General features: G+C 56.4%; 1 protein-coding gene across 1 annotated transcript; it reads left to right on the forward strand.

The window, feature by feature from the left end:
* The first annotated feature begins 9,187 nt into the window (after positions 1-9,187).
* LOC144932801 (uncharacterized) lies at positions 9,188-17,846 on the forward strand. The gene is made up of 5 exons (XM_078857262.1): positions 9,188-9,288; positions 11,813-11,918; positions 14,616-14,678; positions 16,455-16,599; positions 17,731-17,846. Exons 1-5 carry the CDS (start codon positions 9,188-9,190, stop codon positions 17,799-17,801), a joined length of 486 nt encoding a protein of 161 aa, XP_078713388.1. The 3' UTR covers positions 17,802-17,846.
* The last annotated feature ends 1,455 nt before the right edge of the window (positions 17,847-19,301 follow it).

The raw sequence follows: 19,301 nt of genomic DNA on the forward strand, positions 1-19,301 counted from the left end.
GCTTGGCTTAGTGTGGGTAGGGTAGGGTTAGGGTCTGCTTGGCTTAGTGTGAGTAGGGTAGGGTTCGGGTCTGCTTGGCTTAGTGTGGGTATGGTAGGGTTAGGGTCTGCTTGGCTTAGTGTGGGTAGGGTAAGGTTAGGGTCTGCTTGGCTTAGTGTGGGTAGGGTAGGGTTAGGGTCTGCTTGGCTTAGTGTGAGTAGGGTAGGGTTAGGGTCTGATTGGCTTAGTGTGGGTAGGGTAGGCTAGGGTCTGGTTGCCTTAATGTGGGTAGGCTTAGGGTCTGGTTGTCTTAGTGTGGGTATGGTAGGGTTAGGGTCTGCTTGACTTAGTGTGGGTAGGGTAGGGTTAGGGTCTGGTTGTCTTAGTGTGGGTAGGGTAAGGTTAGGGTCTGCTTGGCTTAGTGTGGGTAGGGTAAGGTTAGGGTCTGCTTGGCTTAGTGTGGGTAGGGTAGGGTTAGGGTCTGCTTGGCTTAGTGTGGGTATGGTAGGGTTAGGGTCTGCTTGGCTTAGTGTAAGTAGGGTAGGGTTAGGGTCTGCTTGGCTTAGTGTGGGTAGGGTAGGCTAGGGTCTGGTTGGCTTAATGTGGGTAGGCTTAGGGTCTGGTTGTCTTAGTGTGGGTATGGTAGGGTTAGGGTCTGCTTGGCTTAGTGTGGGTAGGGTAGGGTTAGGGTCTGGTTGTCTTAGTGTGGGTAGGGTAGGCTTAGGATCTGGTTGTCTTAGTGTGGGTAGGGTAGGGTTAGGGTCTGCTTGGCTTAGTGTGGGTCGGGGGGCTTTGCCACCTCTGAAGGTTCTGTAGTGCAACTTGAGCTGATCTTCTCGCTCCATCTCCGCCCGTGAACGGAACCCGTCCGGCGCGTTCCTCTCATTTGACTGCCACTTCGATATTGTTCTCGACCAACGGCCGTTATCGTCCTCCTCTCACCCCCCTCGACTTAGAGAGCCTGCGTAAGTTCTCTACATTCACGTTGCTCCTCTGCCTCCCAGTGTCTGCCTCGTAAGTGTCGTGGCGTTCTCGAAAACCACGAGGATCACCGCCTCGCGCCTTCCACTGGACTCGCGTCACGTGTCGGTTGTTGCGTTTTAAACCGACATCTGAAAACCTCCCCAAACTCTTAGCCAGTCACACACACAACACACACAACACACACACAGCACACACACAACACACACACAACACACACACAACACACACTCAACACACACACAATACACACACAACACACACACAACACACACAACACACACACAACACACGTAACACACACACAACACACACACAACACACACACAGCACACACACAACACACACACAACACACACACAACACACGTAACACACACACACACACAACACACACTCAACACACACTCAACACACACACAACACACGTAACACACAAAACACACACACACAACACAACACACACAACACAGCACACAACACACAACAATCACACAGCACACACACAACACACACTCAACACACACAACACAGCACACAACACACACAACACACACAACACACACACAACAATCACACAGCGCGAAGTTTCATGCAAGGACTGGCACCAAGCGCCGGACCACCTCCCCCCCCCCAACTACCACTCACACTCGCGTCCCCCAAAGACACGGACAAAGTCAGAGGCAGTGTTGCTGGATAAGATGAAGCGAGATTATGCCCCCTTCTTTGTGAGCACTGTGGGAGTAATGAAATTGCCATGGGGGCTGGAGAGCGATAGTGGAGGCGAATTTTGAAAGAAACTTAGCAAGACGTGGGGGTGGTGATGGGGTGGGGTAAGGATTTTTTTTACTCAATCTCAACCCGTGCCGTCGTCACGGCACTGGCAGCTGCCGCGTGCGAGATGCCAAGTTGCGCCGATGTTGTTGGCGCATTGATTAGAAGCGTTCGTGTTTTATTTGTTCCGCGACACGGATTTGGTTCAGATTTGCGCGCGCGCGTGTGATTGTGAGTGTGTGTGGGAGAGGGCGAGCGCAGGGAGCGGTGGTGGCGGTGGTGGTGGTGGGGGAGTGCACGTGCTGTGCTCAGGATGACAGTGTTAGTGGCAGCACCCGAGTCACTGAGGTTCGTCGTAAAGAGGCAAGGTAAGGGGCCCACTGGGACCGCAGGGAGCCAGGGACCCACGCTGTTCAGTGACGAACTTTTGCACGGCTTGAAATATTTGACCTATGCATTAAAGGGAAAGAAAGGGGAAAAAAAACCGAGGGCACTTTTCAAATTCCTACGTGGATTTGCGAAAATTACCGGAGACCTTCTTCCAAGTATTTTTTTGAGTTGAGAGTCGGGAATGTTTTTTTTTATGAGCAAAAAAGAAACAATCCGGAGGAACTATCACCTCTTCCAACACCGTCTATCCAAGCGCCCGAAACGTCGTTATTTATTTTATTTTCTACCCACGTGACTTTACCGAAAGAACCAAAGAGTATGGATCCCTGCAGTCACGAAGGCTTCAAATCAAGATTGAACCGTCTATCCAGTCGACGTGGAAGAGTAGGCCTAGGTACCATCTGGAGCGCCAGCAGTGGCGTGAGCAAGGAATTGCAGGCCTGCACCTATATCATCATCAGAGATCTCTCACGATTCTGGCGATATCACAATCAACCTAACAATGACTTTGCTGTACGAACTGACTCCATCGATACATCTCCATGCGTCCATTCGGACACGTGCCACGGCTTGGCTTGTATTTATAACATTAAATATATATAGGGTGGTCCAAAAGTCAGGACACACGGGCTTATTTAATGTATTTTTAACAGTGGGATTAAAACATGTAAATTGTTTATGATATACATTAATATTGTATATCAATTTCCACTATGAATATCTATGTGTGCTTCTTCTTTCTGTGGGGGTCTCCGCAAATCCGTCGTTTACTTAACTCGATCAAGGACCCCGAATGAATGAATTGAGACAACTACATATCATTGATGAATGTTCAAAGATTGTAATCTTTATTTTTAAGTCCTAAATTCAGGAAAAAAAAAATTCAATGCATCGTGCACTAATGTTAATGGAATTCAGCTCGAGCATTTGTTAAAATATATTTTTCAAAATACGCTAAGTAATTTGTTACAATAAACGTAATAACCCTCCTGGCTTTTGAGCCACCCTGTGTTATATATATAATGTATATGCTGTTGTAATTGATGAATGTGGGTGAGTTGATTTTTGTTGGGTCCGAGGTGGACATGGGGAAGGCGTTGGGATTGTGACCAGATGAATCTCATCAGTTTTTTTTTCCTTAGCTCCGTGTTTAAACGCGGGTAGATTGAGATTGCAATTCATCGCGCTTGAGGATTAATTTAATCCGATTGAAACGCTGCAGCGAAATAATATTGAAGGAGAGTTGGGGACGGGGAAGGGGGAAGGGAAGAGGATGAGAGAGGCAAGCGGACAAACAACATAGCGATGGGAAAAGCGGTGTTAGATGCGATCAGGAGGAGGAGGAGGATGAGGTTGTGATGGGTGGGAACTACGTGATGGGTGAGGACCAAATATTCATGGCTCTTTCGGTAAAGTCACGTAGATAGAAAATAAAAATAGTAAAATTAAATGAAAATTTTAAATAAAAGCAAAAAACCCACGACGTTTCGGTCGCAACACAAGCGGTCTTCATCAGGCGGAGAGAAGAGAGGGTGGGGCCACGTGTGCGGGGTGGAGAACAATCAGACGAGAACGTGATGCGACGGTGTTGTAGGTGTGGTGATGATGATGATGATGAGGAGGTTGTGGTGGGTGGGACCACGTGATGGGTGGGACCACGTGTGGCGGGGAGGAGGAGGGCAGGTGACCGAGACGGGCATTGGAGTGGCACCCAGATGTTGCCGACCAAGGAGGAGATCCCAGAGCCTTGAAGGCAGCGATCATGAGACGTTGGGGAGCGGTTGTTGATTGCACTTTGCGTCGGCTTTCGCAGAAATTCCGAGCATTCCCCACATGCACGTGCATTCAAAGAGCAATACAATATTTTACGACGAAAAAACCACCCCACAAAATAATATATAACCTCCTAGAACATTGACAACGTCGCTCGGGAGGTTATTAATCTCGCCGACACGATTAAATCAGCTCGTGATCCACCAACCTCTGAACTCAATCATGTCTGGATTCCAAGCATGCAGCAGCACCACCACCACTAGCAACACCGAAATCCCCCCTATACACATCCACATCCCATCCACCATCACCAATGCCACCACGACCACCATGAACACCATCACCACCACCACCATTACCAGCATCAAAACCATCACGAACAGCCAACGCCAGTTCGCCACCACCACGATAACACATTATCGCCACCACCACCACCAGCAACATAGCCACTACAAACGTCATCATCATCACCACCACCATCACCAACCGAAGCACCATGATCGCGAGAGGCAATTGTTGTGTTCCGCTGTGGCCACACTCGCATAGGAACGTCTCGTTTCCACGAACCCCCTCGCTCGGGGGCTGTAGACAGCTCGCCACGCGACCTCGTGGACACAGGGTGAGGTGAGGACGTGAGGGTTGAGGGGGGGGGACGAGGTGGGGGTAAATATTTACCCGGCGCGGCCGCGGGGTACAGGGACCCGTCTCGCGTTACGCTGGCGACGCTGCTGATGGGGAAGTTTGTGGTGGTGGTGGCGAGGGCGAGAGGGGATTTCCGCCGCTGTCTGTCGACGCTCATCACAACAACGGCAACAACAAAAAGTGGCCGCTTCTTTGTGATACTTGCGGTGGAAGTGGTGCAGAAGTATAAATTGTTTTTTTTTTAACAACGATTGCACGTGTTTGTCGAAAACACGTTACTGAAGGAAAAATAAAAATAAACGCCCGCCCCCACCCGAGTTTTAGTGGGGACGTTGGAGGGGGTTTATCATCGAAATTAGAATCGTGATATTTATTTATACTGGAGGAATCCGATGAGCTGTCAAGTTTCTTTTCACGCATGCCCAGTAGGAGCACGGGGTCAGGACATTACAACAACAAACAGGACGAAAACACGAAAGGAGTGCAAAGTATGGGAAACAAATCACGAGTTACAACAACAACAACAACAACTACACTTGTTTGTACTTTACCGGGTAAAGCGAATTAACTTATTTTTCAGAAGCCACAAATGATAGCTCAACGAAAATGGCTTATCGCGTGCAAATAGTTTCGCACTGTGATGTTTCCAGCCACGAGCATACGCTCGGCTCTACGTCTGCTAAACGTGAGCGATGCAAGCCGCGTTCACGACCATCACCGCGACAAAACTCGCATCGCTGAGTCTCACTCACGATCGCGCGTCTGCAGCACAACAACAGAGAACGTTGCGGTGCGCGCAAGAGCGAGAGTTCGAGCGCGCGTGAGTTCGAGCGCGCGTGAGTTCGAGCGCGCGTGAGTTCGAGCGCGCGTGAGTTCGAGCGCGCGGGAGTTCGAGCGCGCGTGAGTTCGAGCGCGCGGGAGTTCGAGCGCGCGTGAGTTCGAGCGCGCGGGAGTTCGAGCGCGCGGGAGTTCGAGCGCGCGGGAGTTCGAGAGTTCGAGCGCGCGGGAGTTCGAGCGCGCGGGAGTTCGAGCGCGCGGGAGTTCGAGCGCGCGGGAGTTCGAGCGCGCGGGAGTTCGAGAGTTCGAGCGCGCGGGAGTTCGAGCGCGCGGGAGTTCGAGCGCGCGGGAGTTCGAGCGCGCGGGAGTTCGAGCGCGCGGGAGTTCGAGAGTTCGAGCGCGCGGGAGTTCGAGCGCGCGGGAGTGAGTTCGAGCGCGCGGGAGTTCGAGAGTTCGAGCGCGCGGGAGTTCGAGCGCGCGGGAGTGAGTTCGAGCGCGCGGGAGTTCGAGCGCGCGGGAGTGAGTTCGAGTGCGCGGGAGTGAGTTCGAGCGCGCGGGAGTGAGTTCGAGCGCGCGGGAGTGAGTTCGAGCGCGCGGGAGTGAGTTCGAGCGCGCGGGAGTGAGTTCGAGCGCGCGGGAGTTCGAGCGCGCGGGAGTTCGAGCGCGCGGGAGTTAGAACGCGCAAGTGTCACATCGTTCAGGGCGTTAGAGCTGTGGTGCCAAGGCCTCGGAGCAACTCTGCAAGCGTCGTGACTCCCTTCTGGCCCCCACGCTGAGCACACACGGAGTGTCCTTGCGGGGGATCGCCTGGCACTACGGGTTTTCATCCGAAGGGTCCCTAGGAGGAAAGTCCCACGGTTTCCCCGTGCCAGGAGATTGGCTGTCCCTCGCGGGACAGGTCACATTGCGGTGCCCCTGAAGTTGGCTAACAGATTGTATGGGCGCAAAAAGGTTCACCGGGCCAGCCGCAATGGGTAATGGACGACATCGGGGGGGGGGGGGGGGGGCTGGGGTGGAATATTAAGCGAGCAAAGCAGACCATGAGATCAGGGGATCACAGCGCCACGACCTCCCCCAGCCCCAGACCGAGTACACGCAAGCAGGGTGTGTACTCGCCAGCCGGACTTCCTTCCAGGTTACACAAGATGAGTAAGGGGCCGTCCATAAATGACGTCACGCACCTAGGGGGGGGGCATTTGTGACGATGTGTGACGAGGGGGGGGGGGGGTGAGAAATTTGACATCACATCAAAATGCGCAACTTTAAATAAATATAGACAACACGTTCTACTTGATTAAATATACTTTTTTTTTTATAAATGTTTTCTCCTACAACATCAAAGTGCAGCGCCACATTAAATACGCACTACAATGACAATAGTTTAAAGCGATTTGAAGCATGTTTAATTTTTTGGGGGGGAGGGGGGCAGAGCTTTGTGACGTCATATTTGAATGGTGGTCTGACTTTTTGTGACGCCGTGTGACGAGGAGGGGGGGGGGGGGGTCAAAAATCGTCAAAAATCGCGTGACGTCATTTATGGACGGCCCCTAATAAATTGACGAGTACGGATGGATAGACAATAGGTCGCAGAAGCAACCGTCGCAGCGCTCCATGTAAGGGAAAGAAAACGAGCCAATCGATTGGCCTCGAGCATTTTTCTCCAGGCCCTCCGGTTTTTCCCTCCGCACTTTGAATCAACGTTGCGTTTCGAGTATCTGACTTCCATTTCCATACGCGACAATCCACTTCGTTTGGCTATCATTTGTGACCAGGTCACTGCTGAAAAAAAGAGCTGCGTAGCTCAGTGTGCCTTACAAGCTCAAATAAAAGTGTTTTAATAGTTGTAATCGTCTTTGTCGAAACACGACCTCTGCTCACCTGCGACGCACGCACCTAGGCCACGTGACCCCCCGCGTGTTTGCACGTGACATTGGATACGACGCGGTCGAGGAATTCCGGACGATTGTTGTCATCAGTTGCTCGATGTTACTGACTCGATGTAGGGTCCTCGTGGTTCGTGTGCGTACTGTACGGCGTATCTCGCTGTCACATATTTCTAAACTAGACTACATTTTTGGGGGGTTTTCCAGGTAAGTCCCACTGAGCTAGAAAGCTCAATTTTCACAAACGACCTGGCCACAAACGATAGCTCGACGAGGTGGTTTGTCACGTGGACATCTAGAGCGGCCAAAAACATTTAACGCGTGATGTTCATTTAAAATGCGGAGGGGACAACCGGAGGACCCCGGAAAAAAATCCACGCGACCACGGAGAGAACGCGCAAAACTTCAAATATGCAGCAGCAGGCGTAAGGTTCGGGATCGAACCCACAACCTCCCGTACACTGGGCGAGGTAGTTAACATCTCGCCACCGTGGCTCCCATTTGCCATCATCCGTGACGTCGTCAGTCACATGCACGGCTTTTGCACAGAGCGTTGGTGTATGGTGCTTTTTCCTGGAAGATTTTTTTGCTCTTTTTTCCTGGATTTTTCTGTTCGCTCATAGTCACTTTAAGATGTTTTTCTTGTTCATGTTTTTGTTTTTTGTTTGTTGCGGTTGCACCCGATTCAAGAGCCGAATGGCTCACATGGCTATACCTAATAAATGAAACCTGAAACTGGAAAACGGCGAGTAAGAGACCACAATAAAAACAGATGCCCGCCCCGTGGCTACTTTTTTGTTGTTGCGTTGATGAGCTGCGCATTGGCATAATGAGCCAAGCGCGTCAAAACGTGGGGCGAGTGGCTGGCTCCCGTGCCAGTCGGAGACAGTGACCGCACCAACTGAGATGCCCGGGTTCGAATCCGGGTTTCAGCCGACCAACATGCGATGAGAGTTCTTTCGCGGTTTCTCAAAGCGTAGCGATGCCGTCCATGGCCTCAGCCCGATCGAAGGCGAAGACAACGCTCCCCCGTGGAGCCTTGACAAAATTGTTGAGGCAAGCGCTGTTAGCGAGCACCTATATTGAAGGCCGACACGGCACGCGAGGGGGTGGGTGGCCCAACACCACGCCCGGCCGCCTTTGTCTCCCTCGTGGCAATGTTTTGCACATCGCACCGGGTGCTCATTTGCGGCTGAGTCGACCTAGGGGAGGCCCAGGACCGGTTCAAATAATCGCCACCCGGCGTTGGTGGCCGTGAGCGGGAATTGAACTCTGGTCGCCAGGCATCGAAGTGCAGCGCCGCACTGACCGCTACTCCACGGTCCCTCAGCCCGATCACCACAAGTAACAAAGACAAAGATCTCCAGTGTAGCCTTAACAGACTGTAGGGGCAAGTGCTGTTAGCGAGCACCCATGAAAGCCGACACGGCACACAGGGGGCGGGTGGCCAACACCACGCGCGGCCGCCTTTGTCTTCCTCGTGGCAATGTTTTGCACATCGCACCGGGTACTCATTTGAGGCTGAGTCGACCTAGGGAAGGCCCCTGCGACCGGCTCAGATAATCGTCACTGGTATTGGCCGTGAGCGGGATTCGAACTCGGGTCGCCGCGTTCTTAGCGCAGCACGCTAACCGCTGCACCACCGCTCTCTGTGCGTGTGTGTGTGCGTGTGTGTGCTCGTGTGTGTGTACGTGTGTGTGTGTGCGTGTGTGTACGTGTGTGTGTGCGTGTGTGTGCGTGTGTGCGTGTGTATGTGTGTGTGTGCGTGTGTGTGTGCGCGTGTGTGTGTACGCGTGTGTGTGTACGTGTGTGTGTGCGTGTGTGTGTACGTGTGTGTGTGCGCGTGTGTGTGCGTGTGTGTGTACGTGTGTGCGTGTGTGTGTGCGTGTGTGTGTGTGCGTGTGTGTGTGTGCATGTGTGTGTGCGTGTGTGTGTGCGTGCGTGTGTGTGTGCCTGTGCTACCACCAGTGGCACGCAGACAGCGGCCCCATGGACCTTGCCAGTGGAGGCTCCACGGACTGCACCCTCGTGACGACGCAGTTGCGCCGCCTGCGCACTCTCCATGGCGGCCACACGACGACTCGAGCCCCGTGCCACACGACGACTCGAGGCGAGCCCCGTGCCACGGCCGAGCGGAGAAGAAAGATGCTCCGAGTGACGCGTGGGAATCCATCCACAGTTGACACAAAAATCCCCGAGCCCCCAAACCGCCCCCCCCCCAAGACAATGCCCCCCAGTGTTGCTGCGCATTCGTCCAGAATTAATGTGCGTGGCAAGCCCGTCTAATCTTTATTTATTAATAACGCGTAAAAAAAAGATTATACAATGTTTGTTTGTTTGTTGTTATCTCTCAGTTCGCGTTGCCAGTTCTAGTTTGCTGCCAAAAAAAGTGGGGGGGGGGGGGGCTTTGGTTGGTCAGGGATGTTGCAAGATCTGCAGGCGTCTCTCTAACCCCAAGGGCCGGAAATCTCCGTCTTAGCAGCGTCTGTCTGTCGGGACTAGCGAATGAAGGAGTTCATTTTGGCGGCAGTAGCAGCAGCAGAAACAGTAGCAGCAGTAGCGGCAGCAGTTGCAGCAGAAGCAGCAAGCAGTAGCAGCAGTAATAGCAGAAGCCGTAGCATCAGTAACTGCAGTAGTAGTAGCAGTGGCAGCAAGCAAGAGTAGAAGCAGTAGCAGCAGTAACTGCAGCAGTAGTAGCAGTGGCAGCAAGCAACAGCAGAAACAGAAACAGCATTTGCAGCAATATTAGTAGCAGCAGGAGCAAGCAGCTGCATGCAGTGGCTGCAAGCAACGGCAATAGCAGAAACAGTAGCGGCAGTGACAGCAGTAGTAGCAGATGCAGTTGCAGCAGTAGCAGCAGCATTTGTGGCAACAGCATGGGCAGCAGCGGTAGCTGCGACAATCGCCTGTGGGGTTGGCTCAGCATGGATCTCCCCAAGCCGACCCGGGGAGTCTTCGTGAAGCACCTCCCGTGACCTTTGCCTCGTGCTACGCGGAAGGGAGCCGAGAGGCTGCTGTTCGTTGCTGTGGCTGGGAAATGTCACGGCCATCCGGGGGTGTGCGTGCGTCCGTGCATGCGTCCCTGGACACTTCTGGTCCTCTCACGAAAACTAACCCTGACCCTAGCTCTAACATTACCCTAACCCTAGCTATAACCTTACGCTAACCCTAACCATAACCCTACCCCTAACCCTAGCTCTAACCCTACCCTAACCTTACCATAACCCTACCCTAACCCTAGCTCTAACTCGAACCCTACCCCTAACCATAACCCTACCCCTAACCCTAGCTCTAACCTTACCCTAACCCTAGCTATAACCTTATCCTAACCCTAGCTATAACTCGAACCCTAACCTTATCCTAACCCTACCCTAACCCTAGCTCTAACTCGAACCCTACCCTAACCCTAGCTCTAACCTTACCGTAACCCTAGCTCTAACTCGAACCCTAACCTTACCATAACCCTACCCTAACCCTAGCTCTAACTCGAACCCTACCCCTAACCATAACCCTAACCCTAGCTATAACCTTACCCTAACCCTAGCTATAACTCGAACCCTAACCTTACCCTAACCCTACCCTAACCCAAGCTCTAACTCGAACCCTACCCTAAACCTAGCTCTAACCTTACCGTAACCCTAGCTCTAACTCGAACCCTAACCTTACCATAACCCTACCCTAACCCTAGCTCTAACTCGAACCCTACCCCTAACCATAACCCTAACCCTAGCTATAACCTTACCCTAACCCTAGCTATAACTCGAACCCTAACCTTACCCTAACCCTACCCTAACCCAAGCTCTAACTCGAACCCTACCCTAAACCTAGCTCTAACCTTACCGTAACCCTAGCTCTAACTCGAACCCTAACTTTGCCATAACCCTACCCTAACCCTAGCTCTAACTCGAACCCTACCCCTAACCATAACCCTACCCTAACCCTAGCTCTAACTCGAACCCTACACCTTACCCTAACCCTACCCTAACCTTACCCTAACCCTACCCTAACCTTACCCTAACCTTACCCTAGCCCTACCCTAACCCTAGCCCTACCCTAACCCTACCCCAGGGGTCGGCAACCTACGGCTCCGGAGCCGCATGCGGCTCTTTACGGGCCGCTTCTTGACAATATGTACGTATGTACAGTATGTACTCAGCTGCATTGCGGCTCTTGAAATACTGAATTTTGTACCGAATTGGAAAGAAATGGCTCTTCTTGTTATTTTGGTTGCCGACCCCTGCCCTACCCTAACCCTACCCTAACCCTACCTTAACCCTACCCTAACCCTACCCTAACCTTACCGCTACCCTAACCCTACCCACACCCTACCCACACCCTACCCTAACCCTACCCACACCTTACCCACACCCTACCCACACCCTACCCACACCCTACCCTCACCCTACCCACACCCTACCCACACCCTACCCTCACCCTACGCACACCCTACCCACACCCTACCCACACCCTACCCTCACCCTACCCACACCCTACCCACACCCTACCCACACCCTACCCACGCCCTACCCTCACCCCACGCACACCCTACCCACACCTTACCCACACCCTTCCCACACCCTACCCACACCCTACCCACACCCTACCCACCCCTAGCTCTAACTCGAACCCTCACCCCGCTCTGCACGGGCATCGCGCTCTCGTGCCGGCGGCGAGGGGGCGGAGGCCGCGCGCGAGACTTCACATCGCGGGGTGCAGCGCGGTTCGTGCAAGCGCGTCAAGCGCGGCCTGTGTCTGTGTCTGTGCGCGCCCTGTGTCTGTGCGCGGCCTGTGTCTGTGCGCTGCCCTGTGTCTGTGTGCGCGCCCTGTGTCTGTGTGCGGCCGTGAGGAGGGGGAGGAAGGGAGGACGAGGAGAGAAGGAGGTGGTGCAGGAGGTGGTGCAGCTGGGACTGGAGCGCCAAGCGAATCGATCACCCCGCCTTCTATGTGTTAATGTTTGTATGACGCTCATTAAACCATTCGTAGTGGACCAGGCAAGGCCCCTTGAGCTACATAGATGTTTTTTGTTTCAGAAGCGACCCGGCCACAAATGATAGCTCAACGAAGTGGCTTGTCGCGTGGACATCCTTAGCGGCAGCCACAAGACTCTGAACGCGTCGAGTTCATTCTACATGTGGAGTGGGGGTGGGGGGCGGGAACTGGAGAGAGCCCGAGAAAATTCCACGTGACCAGGGTCGGGATCGATTCCACGACCTCCTGTACATCAGGCGAGGGAGTTGACATTTCGACACCGTGGCGCTCTCCTCCCCCCTCCTCCTCCCCCCTCCTCCTCCTCCTCGTCGCCTCGTCTCTCGGCTCCACGTCTGAGCGCGTCTCCATGGAAACCCGCGGAGACGCAGCACGCGCCGCGCTCACACGCAGGGACGGCCCCCACCCTTCAACCCCTCCCCCCCCCCCTTAACCACCCCCTCATCCCCCCCCCTCAACCCCATCTTAACAACCACCTCAACCCCCCCTCAACCCTCCCTCAACCACCCCCTTCACCCCCACCCAACCCTTCTCACCCCTCCCCCTTAACCACCATCTCATCACCCTCCACCCCCACCCAACCCCCCCCTCCACCCCCAACAAACCCCTCTCATCCCCCCACCGCAAGCCCCCCTCAATCCTTTTCAACCCCCCCCTCCTGAACCCCTACTTAGACCCCCCTCCACCCCCCCTCCTCCACCCCACACCGCCTCCATCCCCGCCCTCCCCCCACCCCGCGCAACCCGCCCTGACACGGGGAGAGAGCGGGGAGAGAGCGGAGAGAGCGGAGAGAGCGGGGGGAGAGCGGGGGGAGAGCGGGGAGAGAGCGGGGGGAGAGCGGGGGGAGAGCGGGGAGAGAGCGGGGAGAGAGCGGGGGGAGAGCGGGGGGAGAGCGGGGAGAGAGCGGGGGGAGAACGGGGGGAGAGCGGGGAGAGAGCGGGGGGAGAGCGGAGAGAGCGGAGAGAGCGGGGGGAGAGCGGGGAGAGAGCGGGGAGAGAGCGGGGGGAGAGCGGGGGGAGAGCGGGGAGAGAGCGGGGAGAGAGCGGAGAGAGCGGAGAGAGCGGGGGGAGAGCGGGGGGAGAGCGGGGAGAGAGCGGGGGGAGAGCGGGGGGAGAGCGGGGAGAGAGCGGGGGGAGAGCGGGGGGAGAGCGGGGAGAAAGCGGGGGGAGAGCGGGGGGAGAGCGGAGAAAGCGGGGGGAGAGCGGGGGGAGAGCGGGGAGAGAGCGGGGGGAGAGCGGGGGGAGAGCGGGGAGAGAGCGGGGAGAGAGCGGGGGGAGAGCGGGGAGAGAGCGGGGGGAGAGCGGGGGGAGAGCGGAGAGAGCGGAGAGAGCGGGGGGAGCGGGGGGAGCGGGGGGAGAGCGGGGGGAGCGGGGGGAGCGAGGGGAGAGCGGGGGGAGAGAGCGGGGGGAGAGAGCGGGGAGAGAGCGGGGGGAGAGCGGGGGGAGAGCGGGGGGGGAGCGGGGGGAGAGCGGGGGGAGCGGGGGGAGAGCGGGGGGGGAGCGGGGGGGGAGCGGGGGGGGAGCGGGGGGGGGAGCGGGGGGAGAGCGGGGGGGGAGCGGGGGGGAGAGCGGGGGGAGAGAGCGGGGGGAGCGGGGGGAGAGAGCGGGGGGAGAGCGGGGGGAGAGCGGGGGGAGCGGGGGGAGAGCGGGGGGAGAGCGGGGGGGGAGCGGGGGGGGGAGCGGGGGGAGAGCGGGGGGGGAGCGGGGGGGGAGCGGGGGGAGAGCGGGGGGAGAGCGGGGGGAGCGGGGGGGGAGCGGGGGGGGAGCGGGGAGGGAGCGGGGGGAGAGCGGGGGGAGAGCGGGGGGAGCGGGGGGAGCGGGGTGGGAGCGGGGGGGGAGCGGGGGGGGAGCGGGGGGAGAGCGGGGGGAGAGCGGGGGGAGCGGGGGGGGAGCGGGGGGGGAGCGGGGGGAGAGAGCGGGGGGGGAGCGGGGGGGGAGCGGGGGGGGAGCGGGGGGGGAGCGGGGGGAGAGAGGGGAGAGAGCGGGGGAGAGTGGGGGGAGAGCGGGGAGATTGAAGAGCGTGGGGAGAAAGAGATGGAGCGAGATGCAATGGAGGGTGTGGGGGTGGTAGATAGAATGAAGGGGGAGAATATGGGAGCGGAGAGGGAGGGGAGGAGGTGGAGAGAGGGGGTGGGGGGGGGGTGAGAGGTGGGAGAGTGGGTACGAGAGGGCAGGGATATTGGAGAAAGGTCGGCTGAACAGTAAGGCGCTATGTGTGTACCGTATGTTGAACTTCTTTCGCACCGTACGCAGCCAGCCGTGCTAATCGGAGGTGCGGGGTCGAGACGCGTAAACAGCCGCGATGGTCCGTAAAACGGTACAGCCAAATCAGCCGCTTCATCATCAACGACACCACTTCTCACCCTCAGCATCTCACTGATCGTGATCTCGACGCCGCTGCACCGCGGCCGTCGCTTCCTTCCCCCTGCCAGGTCGCTCACCAGTTGACGGGGTCCCGTTGGACGTTCTTCCATTCCGATCATCATCAGCAAGCCGTGAGCTCAACGCGCTGTACGGATAAAAGCCTCCCCGCCCCCCCTCCCCGAAGCGGTGACCATCTCTCGCAGTGGCCTCATCCCCGCCTCCTGGTGAACTGTGCCACGTAATGAGAGGGGCATTGCATCGCCGCTCAATTGCGTGCCCCCCACCCCACTACCACCACTACTACAAAGACAAAGATCCCCCCGTACAGCCTTAACGGACTGTACGGGCAAGTGCTGTTAGCGAGCACCTATGAAGGCCGGAACGGTACACGAGGCGGTGGGTGGCCAGCAGAGGTGGGACAAAGTCATTGTTATGCAAGTCCAAGTCGAGTCGCAAGTCATCAAATTCATGACTCGAGTCTGACTCGAGTCCAAGTCACATGACTCGAGTCCACATCTCATAGGTGGGACAAAGTCATTGTTATGCAAGTCCAAGTCGAGTCGCAAGTCATCAAATTCATGACTCGAGTCTGACTCGAGTCCAAGTCACATGACTCGAGTCCACACCTCTGGTGGCCAGCACCACGCCCGACCGCCTTTGTCTCCCCAGTGGCGATGTTTACACACCGCACCTCGGGGAGGCCCAGGACCGGTTCAGATAATCGTCACTGGTGTTGGCCGTGAGACAGAATCGAACCCGGGGTCGCCGGGTTCATAGCGCAGCGCGCTAACCGCTACGCCACCGCTCCCCTTGCCCCCTTAGTCATCCCCTCGCCATGTGTACGCTGCCCTAGGATCCCCTCTGCCCCCAGCATACGAAAGGGGACAGGGCAGTGGCTGGTTTGTTCCGATGCCAGCGAGGGGAACAACCCTCGGCCCCCTTCGCCCCGCGCTTCTGGCACGAGAGCGACGCTTTCATTTGTCGTGAGATTCTCTCTCCGCTAATGTCATGGCGTTCACACGCGGGCTGCTGCTGCACGCCCACGCGCCTGCGTATTACACACACAGAAAGATACAGAGAGGGACACACAGAGAGAAACAGAGAGACACACAAAACAAGACAAAGATCCCCCATATAGCCTTAACAGACTGTAGGGGCAAGTGCTGTTAGCGAGCACCTATGAAGGCCGCAAAGGTACACGAGGCGGTGGGTGGCCAGCACCATGCCCGACCGCCTTTGTCTCCCTAGTGGTGATGTTTACACACCGCACCAGGTACTCATTTGAAGCTGAGTCGACCTAGGGGAGGCCCAGAACCGGTTCAAATAATCGTCACTGGCGTTGGCCGTGAGCGGGAATCGAACTCGGGTTGCATGGTTCGTAGCGCAGCGCGCTAACGGCTACACTATCGCTCCCCACAATATACATACACATAGAGACAGAGAGAGACACAGAGATAAACAGAGAGAGAGAGACAGAAAGAGACGCAGAGAGACGGAGAAACAGAGAGCCAGAGAGAGACAGAGAGAGAGAGATCCAGCATCCATCCCGGATCTGCAGGGGTCACGGCCTACCCCAAAGTCCAGAGGCGGCGGCAGCTGCTTCGGGAAGGGAGGCCCTCTCATCCAGCAGTGGATTAGGCATGGCTGATGATGGAGATGACGTCCGAGATTTTGATTTTAGTTTAAAAGTCTACCCCTCTTTCCTCCCTCCCCACCCCCAGCCTCTCTGCCCTCCCCTCGCCCCCAAATAAATTAAAGCGCCCACGAGCAATCACAGCCCGCGCCTGATGATTGTCGAACGCGCCCAACGCGTTGTAGACACACAAAGATGCCTCAATGATTTTTGTTGTGCCACGTGACGTCGAGATCTCGTGTTTACGTGTTTGCGTGTTTGCGTGTGCGCGCAGACTGCGATCGCCAAGGTTGACTCAGCCTCAAATGTGCGCCTGGTGCGACGTGTAAACATCTCCACTGGGGAGACGAAGGCGGCCGGGCGTGGTGCTATCCACCCCACCCCCTCTCGTGTGCTGTGCCGGCCTTCATATGTGTTCGGTAACAGCACTTGCCACAACAATCTGTGAAGGCTATACGGGGGGTCTTTGTCTTCGTCCCGCTTGATGCAGACAACGCTGATAAGGAGCATGCTATCTCGCGCGTGTGTGTGGGCACTTGTTCATTGCGTCAGTATTCATGTGTGTGCACGTTAGCACGGGTGTGTGTCACGGTTACGATGGCTGTGTTTGTGTATTAGCGTATACACGTGTGTGTTAGTGTGCACGTGTGTGCTAGTGTGCACGCGTGTGTTAGTGTGCACGTGTGTGTCAGTGTGCACGTGTGTGTCAGCGTGCACGTGTGTGTTAGTGTGCACACGTGTGTGTCAGTGTGCACGCGTGTGTTAGTGTGCACACGTGTGTGTTAGTGTGCACGTGTGTGTTAGTGTGCACGCGTGTGTTAGTGTGCACGTGTGTGTCAGTGTGCACGTGTGTGTCAGCGTGCACGTGTGTGTTAGTGTGCACACGTGTGTGTCAGTGTGCACGCGTGTGTTAGTGTGCACACGTGTGTGTTAGTGTGCACGTGTGTGTTAGTGTGCACGTGTGTGTCAGTGTGCACGTGTGTGTCAGCGTGCACGTGTGTGTTAGTGTGCACGTGTGTGTTAGTGTGCACACGTGTGTTAGTGTGCAGGTGTGTGTCAGTGTGCACGCGTGTGTCAGTGTGCACGTGTGTGTTAGTGTGCACGTGTGTGTCAGTGTGCACGTGTGTGTTAGTGTGCACGTGTGTGTTAGTGTGCAGGTGTGTGTTAGCGTGCACGCGTGTGTTAGTATGCACGCGTGTGTTAGTGTGCACGCGTGTGTTAGTGTGAACGTGTGTGTTAGTGTGCACGCGTGTGTTAGCATGCACGTGTGTGTTAGTGTGCACGTGTGTGTGTTAGTGTGCACGTGTGTGTTAGTGTGCACGTGTGTGTTAGCATGCACGTGTGTGTTAGCATGCACGTGTGTGTTAGCGTGCACGTGTGTGTTAGCATGCACGCGTGTGTTAGCATGCACGTGTGTGTTAGTGTGCACGTGTGTGTTAGCACGCACGCGTGTGTTAGCATGCACGCGTGTGTTAGCATGCACGTGTGTGTCAGCGCGCGTGCACGTGCGTGCTCTTTAACCTGCGATTCTCTGCGTGGCTTCACCGCAGCAGCAGCAGCAGCAACTCGGCGTCGCGTGGGGCAGGAAGACAGCAAGACGAGAGCAGGGGAAGGCGCCTAGATGGACGTGCGCGGAGCGGAGCAATCGTCGGTGTCATTGGATGCGTGCTCCGTCCGAAGAGTGCGTGGGTGCACGTGGATCATCGCGCGCACGTGCAATGCGAATGCGCGCTGGAGTGTTTGCGCGCGTGCGCGTGTGTGTGCGTGCAAACACACGCACACACACGCATGTGATGTGCGTCTGTGTGTGTGCGTGTGTGTGTGTGTGTGCGTGCGTGTGTGTGTGTGCTCGTGGGGAGCGGCAGTGTAAAGTGGTTGGCGCACCCCGCTGACCCGAGTTTGATACCCGCTCACGGCCACCAACGCCAAGTGACGAATATCTGAACCGGTTCTGGACCTCCCCTAGGTCGACTCAGCCTCAAGTGAGTAGCTGGTGCGATGTGCAAACATCGCCACCGGGGAGGCAAATGCGGTCGGGCGTGGTGTTGGCCACCCACCTCCTCGTGTGCCGTGCCGGCGTGCATGGGTGTTCGCTAACAGCACTTTCCCCAACAGCCTGTTAAAGACTATACGGGGGATCTTTGTATTGTGTATGCTTATGTTTGCATTGGCACACACACGCGCGCGCCCTGTGTGGCGGGATTCGTGTGTGCCTGCGCGTGCAATATATCTCTTCTAGAGCTGCTCTCCGAGCCCTGGACACGACTAACATCAGTGTCCAATTTATGATCCGGTTACTGTCCCTCCGCTAGCTCGACTCAACTGAAAATGAGTACCTGCAGCGGTGTGTTAAACAAACCCATCAGAACCGGGGAGACAAAGGCGGCCGGGGGTGGTGGTGGTGGGTGGGGGTGTGGTTGGGCTGGTGCTGGCGGCCGCCCCACTGCCGCTTGTTCCACCTCGACATCTTCCCGTCAACGTCACGAGCACCACAACGCGCTTCGTCACGACAGCGCGCGGGAGAGAGCCCCCCCCACCCCCAACCGGGTTGTCCACCGCACCGATGCCGAACTTCTTTCGCACCGTACGCGGCCACAACCGTGCCAATCGGAGGCGCGGGGGAATGGGGGGGGGGAAACACAAAAACCCCTTGCGGCGTGAGACGCCTCGGACACTGAGCAGCGGGCACCGCGACTCGTGTGACCACCGCGACTCGTGTGACCACCGCGACGAGGGTCGACGCCACGGCAGTGCCGCTCGGCAGTTTGTGATGAAGTCAAACACTGAGGCCCCCCCCCCAAAACCGTGCCCCCCCCCCCCCCGGGTGTCGCCACTCGCCTATCGCGCGTCACTGTTCTGTAAGTTGTCACGATCCTATCAGTAGTGAAGTTTCGTCATTATTGTCACGATCTGGTTCAGGCACGGTGTGCGCGACTCTCTCTCTCTCTCACTTCCTATGCGTCTCTCTTTCTCTATGTCTGAGTCTCGTTATTGTTTATTTGTGTCTCCGTGCCTTTAGATGTGTGTACAATAGTGCGTGTGTGTGTGTGTGATGTGAGTGTAGTTTAGTGTAGAGCGGTTAGCGGACTGCGCTACGATCCCGGCGTGTCGAGTTCGGTTC

The sequence above is a fragment of the Lampetra fluviatilis genome, chromosome 5, assembly GCF_964198595.1.
Source record: "Lampetra fluviatilis chromosome 5, kcLamFluv1.1, whole genome shotgun sequence".
Classification (NCBI taxonomy): Eukaryota; Metazoa; Chordata; class Hyperoartia; order Petromyzontiformes; family Petromyzontidae; genus Lampetra; species Lampetra fluviatilis.

Coding starts and splice junctions, on each gene's coding strand:
- LOC144932801 (XM_078857262.1), top strand. CDS start 9,188: ATGGACCTTGCCAGTGGAGGCTCCACGGACTGCACCCTCGTGACGACG. Junction 9,289..11,812: donor CACACGACGACTCGAGCCCC/GTGCCACACGAC, acceptor ACCCACCCCTAG/CTCTAACTCGAACCCTCACC. Junction 11,919..14,615: donor ACATCGCGGGGTGCAGCGCG/GTTCGTGCAAGC, acceptor TCCCCCTGCCAG/GTCGCTCACCAGTTGACGGG.